Source organism: Uranotaenia lowii, chromosome 2 (assembly GCF_029784155.1).
Source record: "Uranotaenia lowii strain MFRU-FL chromosome 2, ASM2978415v1, whole genome shotgun sequence".
Lineage (NCBI taxonomy): Eukaryota > Metazoa > Arthropoda > Insecta > Diptera > Culicidae > Uranotaenia > Uranotaenia lowii.
This window is the reverse complement of record NC_073692.1, coordinates 51,008,936-51,015,795: the sequence shown is the minus strand read 5'-3', so window position 1 is coordinate 51,015,795 and position 6,860 is coordinate 51,008,936. Positions and strand designations below refer to the sequence as shown.

The following is a 6,860-nucleotide window of genomic DNA, read 5'->3' as shown; positions in this document are numbered from 1 at the left end:
TCGGATTGTAAAAGATGAATTGAATCATCATTAGTTGCTTATCTTTTGATTACAGCCTACATATAAGATCGAAATGGAAAATCGAACGAAATATCGGGAAAACAATAAAAATGTAATTTGTCTACGACCGGACTAGCAAATATTCAAAGTTGAACATTATTTCACTTGAAACATTCAAATATTATGATCCTCGAAGAAATTTTAAATGTTGTTGTCCGGTCATAGACAATTTTCCTCCTTTTTTCGACAACTTCCCCCTACTCGAAAGAATGTTAAAAACTTGTCAATAAAAAACTGGACAAAATGTTAATGAACGTTTCGGATAAAATGACAATGATCTAGCCGTACAGTTTGAAAGTTTAATTTCTGATAAAATCTATTAATTGTTCAACCAGTTGTGAAATACATGAACGATCGATCGTTGTTTCGTTTTCATTTCATGAACAAGTAATTTTGTTGTTGGTTTTGAATTGCTCTTTTTGTTTGACAAGTTAACACGGCGTCGGAGAGAAAGCTCTTGCTTGCGATTATATTTGCATTTAGCTAGTCAATTGTCTAATAATGATTTTGCTTCAGATGTTCCGTAATTGATTCGTAAGATAAGTTGTTCATTAGATAGTTTAATTTGATTCATTTTTCTCAGTTTAAATATCTGTGTTAAATATTTTGATTTAAACGCTTGTAAATAGGGAAAATAGTTGTCTATCATTCATTGATTACGTGGGTCATCAACTGGTTTTATAACGTTGTACTCGAATGAGAGTACTTGTCACATATGAAGGAATGGTTAAGCGTAATTGTTTTATAACGTTGAATCAAACTTTTCGAACGGAAAATCCTTGACAGTAAAATAAGGCCGTTTTTTAACATTAATGGATTTAAGACAACCACGTTCAAATTTTAGAATTTCTTTGATCGAAATATCTTAAAACGAAAGCTGAAAATAAAACATCACGAGAAAACCGAAAACAAAATCAAACACTCACTTATTTATGTTGAAATCAGGTGTTATTGAGCTTCACTACCGTTTTGATTATTCTTAGAGTTTTTCTGACTATGAATCTGTTTTGAATATTTCAATTCCAAAATAAATTTCATATATATTTCTCTTTTTGATTCTGCTTGTCCTACTTATGATTTTCTATCATTTTTTGTACTAGGATAATTGAATCTGTACAACAGCCCAACCAATCATTCCAGCCATCCCTCCTTAGCGCTCACATTTCGTGCTTCATTAAAGCTTCTTAGCCCATTATATTGCCCAATATGTCTTGCTTTCTGCTTTTTTTCCCCCGGAAATACTCTCACTAGTCTAGAGAAATAAAAAAAAGTGTAAATTTATTCTAATACAATGATAACGGTCATAAATTATGCAGTGCTTCTCGCAGATGCCTTTCAAAAGACGGTGCTTTTCAGTGTGGAGAAGATTTCGCGCTCGTGTGATACATTAATGAGAAAAAAAATGGCAAAAACCACAAAATTTTACTTCTCTATAAGAAGACCGCCAGACGTATAATACATTTCTCGGGAAATTCGCGAAAATATGATCTCCCATTCCCTGTGCTCCATTAGCGATTTTTATGAGGGTGAGCATCCATGTGTATTATTAATGTTTAAAAGTTGTGATCTGTGGCGTACATTGGGGCGTCGAGGCGTCGAAAGCTTGCGGTGGATGGCGGCAAAACAGCACGCCAAACATTTCCCGACAAATGGAACGCAATTACGTGGCTGGTTGCCGCTGGAAGGAGACAGCCACAGAATCCTTATTTGGAACTGAGCTGAAGGATAAGACATTTTGTTTAAACGAGGAATGGGGGACTCCATTTGGTGATCCTGAAAAACTGTTCCCTACATCGTCGTCGTCGTCATCATCGGAACAGTAAACAGGAGCAGCAATCAACAAAATCCGGAACTGCCACCGGCTGCCGCTTACTTCTTCTTGGTGGGTGCTGATGGGTGCTGACAAGTGTGAATGGGAAATCATATTTTACGGCGGCCTTGTGCGGTTGGATTTTGGAAGAGTAGACATTTTCTTCGATCCTCGGTTAGTGGAGAATAAGTAGTTCGAATTTTAAAACCATTCTTGAACCGGAAAAAACTAAAAATGACAAAACAAAACAAAAAACTCTCATCCCAAATCAATTTTTATTTAACATCTTCCACTTCCTTTTCCGGTCTACTATCGTCCTCCCCATCGCCGGACCCACTGACCCCGTACCCATTCAAATCATTCTTCCGGAATATCTCCTCAATATTGATCAACGACCGGGGAGTTCGCTTGGGACTCAACATCCTCTTATCATCCTCATCGAACTCACTGTCCTCGGTTTCCGTATCCCCGAACTGCAAACTCTCGACACTATCCGTATCCCCTGCTTCCAGACAATCCTGGAAGCAGCTATTATCCTGCTGGTATGATTCCAGATCGATGAAGTACTGCTCGTTGTCTAGGATGGCCGTACGCCACTCGGTGTTGTCAAACGGAGGAAGCGTCCCACCGTATTCCACCGGAAGTAGGTCCTTGGAGACGTATTTGTGCAGTGAAGCGATGCTGTGACCGTGGAGGTGTATCTGTAGAGTGAAGAATAAGGAAATTTTAGAAATAAAAAAAAGTGCACATTCATTTTTGCAGCAGACTGTAAAAATTGACATATGGCTCCCATATGTTTTTCGAGGCCTTTTTGGTCATCAATTAGTATAAAATATGAGATTATTTGATTTATTTCTAAGCTTGAGCTTGAGCTTGAGCTTGCTATCAACTACGGTCCACCTGCGGCCCCATGGCCAATGGCATAATGGTTGCACTCCGTGATTGGTTCGAGATAATCAATGTTGTACAATGAACCAAATGAAAGGTGCTGGGAACAAGCATCACAATCTCACTGTACACTTTTGAGAATCTCCTTCTTTAAAATGAACCAATAACGACGCCGGCCAAGTCCATGTAGTCGATAGGAGGAAGGGAAATGCAGCACATGTGGAAATATGTTTAGCGGAGACCGGCTGTACGCCATCCCTCCACAAATCTCCACGCTGAATGTTTGGGGAAAAGGTAGTGTGGCATGGAAAACCACCTTGGTAGGCGATTAAGCCACTTGAGACCTAAGCTCCTAATATCTTGAAAAACCTACGTTTCCTAGTGAAACTCCTGATTGAATCTAGAGGCCTTTTTTATTTTACAAATTGGCGTGCTACTTTGCTATTGTTCAAGATATGTCTAGATTGTTTTATGATTTTAAAGACTCTGAATAGATGAAATATCTGAGAAAAATTTTATTATTTTTTAATGTGTCCCTAGCTGCACTTGGCCTCGTATAATTGAAAATTTGGAACTGTAGACAATTCTATCACTTTTAAATTCATATAAAATGGTGTTATGATAACACGGGGGCACGAAATTTTTCAAAATATCTACAAAAATCAATTGAAACTTCTTGGCAAATTAAAGGGCCCCTTAAGTTTGAAACTAAATACTTTCCTCCAAGTTTCACTGTTTTTTGGTAAAAATTTTTACCATTAGATATATTATTTTGATTGATGATCTAACCGAGCCATTCCTAACACTTCTGCATACAATGAAAACCGTAGCCGTTGCACAAATTTATAGATGACTCACTCATCTTTGCCTTATTGATTATCATGTTTTGAGTTTTTAATCATTAAAATAGATATCCATTTTGATGAATTTTATGATTATTATTTTCGAAATTTCTAAAATTTAAAATTTATAAAATTCCAATACTTTCAATGGTTGAAAGACAATCCTTTTTCCATAAACAAAAATATTAAATCAAAATATCAAATCGTCAGTTTTTTATTTCCAGTATTCAAATAAACAAATTTCTTGTGTTTCATGTTTCGAAAAAAATATTACTATGAATTCTCTTATATTTCGTACCTTATAAATGTTCCTGTTTTGAAATTTACAAATTATTTCTCTTTTTCTTAAAAAAACAAAACGAAAAAAATACTTCTCCCGAAAAACAACAAATTGAAATCAATTCCACACCACCACACAACAAAATGGTACACCACTAAAAACCGTTGCAATGTCAATATAAACAAATGACAAATTATCTACACCCGTAAAAATACCTTCATGATACATTTATAATTAAAAATTGAAATCTCCATTGTCATTAACTAAGTGAATTTACATTTATAACATTCATTCGAAATTTTATGAGTATTGCATTTCAAGTTGATTATCTGAAAAGATTAGAAACAGGATCTTGATTGCTGGAAGGATGGCTTTTATTACTTGTTGAGTATTATTCCATAAATAAAAATTATTTCTTCCAGTCAGACGAGACATTTCGCGTTTTTATAGTTTTCTTTGAACATTAAAGTAAAGATAGGAAAATTAAACTTCTCACCATTCTTATTACTCTCCTTTCCATAAAAACTGCACAATATTGTCATCCCTACAGAAGTTCCTTGCGAGAGTCCTGGCATGTCTCAGAGTCTCCTGAACGAAATAAAAAACTAACTGCAGCAGTCGAAAAATAAAACAAAACCTTCACATAGCTCTAATTCCTAAAATTCTTTCTTTCCATTATCTGCACAGTCGTTCTTCCCTGACTTTTACCGTAAAAATTGGAGATCAGTTGATTAATCTTAACACTCGAAGTTAACCTTGCAAAAACAATTGGATTCTTAGGAAATAATATTAACCATAAACTTCTGCACATGATGATCACCTGTTGTTGTTTTATGAATTCGTTTATGAGTCATTCATCTTTGTCCATTTGATTACTGTATATTGATTATACAAAGTACACGCAACAAATTTCAATTACTTTTAACATGAAAAAAAGAAAATATTTTGTCAGGTGAATTGCAAAATATTTCAAATATGAATATAAGAATCTAATAAAGAAGTTCCCAACTTTTTTTTCGAAATATAAATTTACAAGTGTTCAAATCCTCAACATCTTTAAAATTTAGAAATTCTAAGAATAAGAAATTCCATTAACTATTCAACCATTCAAAATTTTCAGAAATTTCAACCTGTAAGTTATAATTGTTTCATTAAAGTATTTCCTCTTATTTAATTTTTGGCATTTCGGCGAGTTGTGAAAATTCAAGGTAGAATATTTAGAAAGAACATGAATCCCGAATATATCCCGGCGGCGATTAAAATAAGATAACATTAAAGTATTTGCAAATTTTCAGGTTTAAAAAGGTTTCCAAGATCCTAACTTTATAATCTTAATTCCTTAAAGTTCTTAATTTCCTATTTTAAATATTTTTATATTTTTTATTTATTTGAATAATACCTTTTTCTTATATTGTAGAATCCAATCGTTCCGAATTTTCAGTTTTCAAAAACAAAAAGTTTCAAAATTATATTGGCCTTTGACATTTCAGGGACTTGCGGAATTTGAAATATTAAAATTCATTAGCACTATCACCTTTAAAAAAATTATCTCAAGAAATCTCGAATTCAACATTTTTATTTTTTATAATTGCAACATAATGAAAATGTTTTTAGTGCAAAAATTTTCAGGAGCAAATTTAACGGTTCGTTACGAAACAAAGCAATTAAATTTTAAGTAAAATATGAATTATTTAAAGCATTTTTTGAACTAAAAAAAATATCGAGAAAGAAGCTATATTAACTTAAAGTCTATTACCATATTTACGAAAAGATTTGATCATATGAAGTTCTTCCGTTTTATGAAAACTTAATCCCACGCGCTTTCAAATCAGGCTAATGGTTCACTATCACGGTATAACACATCAAACAAACGCACACAGAATCAAAACCACCACCAACATAACCACCAGTAACAACTCGCATACACTTTATTTTCCCACTCATTCAAAAATACGGTTATAAGGTTGCATTTTGCTGCTGCTTAGAATATCTTTAAACCACTGCAGTGCACCAGTGCACTGATCGAAAGTTGAAGATCAAAACATTGAAACTTGACACAATAGCAACAGAGGAAAATCAAAATGATTCAATTATAATTAGGTAATGAGGTCTATATTTTTCAAAATAAGCAACAATTAATTCAGAACAATAAAGTATTTCCTTAACATCAAGATAAACAGAAAACATCTCATCAAAATAGTTAAACCATGTTTTTGACTGAGTATAATATTAAGAACAAAGAACTGCATTTCATTGTGTTTAAGGAAATTTTGTGTTCGAGACATTTAGAAAACTCTCAAACATTGAATGCGATTTCTCGAAAAAAAAAAAACTGTTGGTGCATTCGCTTTAACGAAACTACAAAAATATCGATTATTTTTGACGAAATAACAGCGCCATCTATATTTCAAATTGCATGCAAGCTTCAAAAACAAAATTAAACGATGAGAACAACGCCATCTTAATTCAAATAATCACTCGGCAAAATCTAGCAAAGTTTGCCGTGTCTACCAAAAACATTTTCAAACTTTAATTTAAATTTGCGAATTTAGCTGATATTGAAAACTTCATGCTATTTCAGCACAAAAACTTTTAAATCGATTGAATATGAAATTATTAGCGGAGCTTAGACGCATCACTAAAGAATCATCTATTTTGTCTCTAGAGAAATATCATCATTCGCAGAATCATTGAAGCAGTGTTCACAGTTCTTCCAAAAATTCCTAATCTTAATAGTTAACGGCACCTGATATTAATGATGTAAATTTAGGAGTATCTCAATACAAGTTTTAAATAAATTCAAGAAAAAAAAAATACTTAGCTCGGAATCCAGCGTTGACTGAAAATTTTTGAATTTCCTGAAAACACTCCAAAGATGTCACTGTCATCAGGCTGACCTTTCTTTCGTTCATGCAAGGTTGCGTTCAATTCTTATGGTACGCAACTTTTATCGAGTAGCGCCCGTAACGCACGTTTTGAA

General features: G+C 33.5%; 1 protein-coding gene across 2 annotated transcripts in view; it reads right to left on the bottom strand.

Moving 5' to 3' along the window:
- Window positions 1-359: 359 nt before the first annotated feature.
- Window positions 360-6,860, bottom strand: part of LOC129745302 (retinaldehyde-binding protein 1-like) — a 43,488-nt gene continuing 36,987 nt past the window's right edge. For both annotated transcript variants that reach the window (XM_055738289.1, XM_055738291.1), the window contains exon 7: window positions 360-2,571. In XM_055738289.1, coding sequence (XP_055594264.1) covers window positions 2,146-2,571 — 426 coding nt within the window. In that variant the 3' untranslated portion in view covers window positions 360-2,145. The remainder of the gene's footprint in view (window positions 2,572-6,860) is intronic.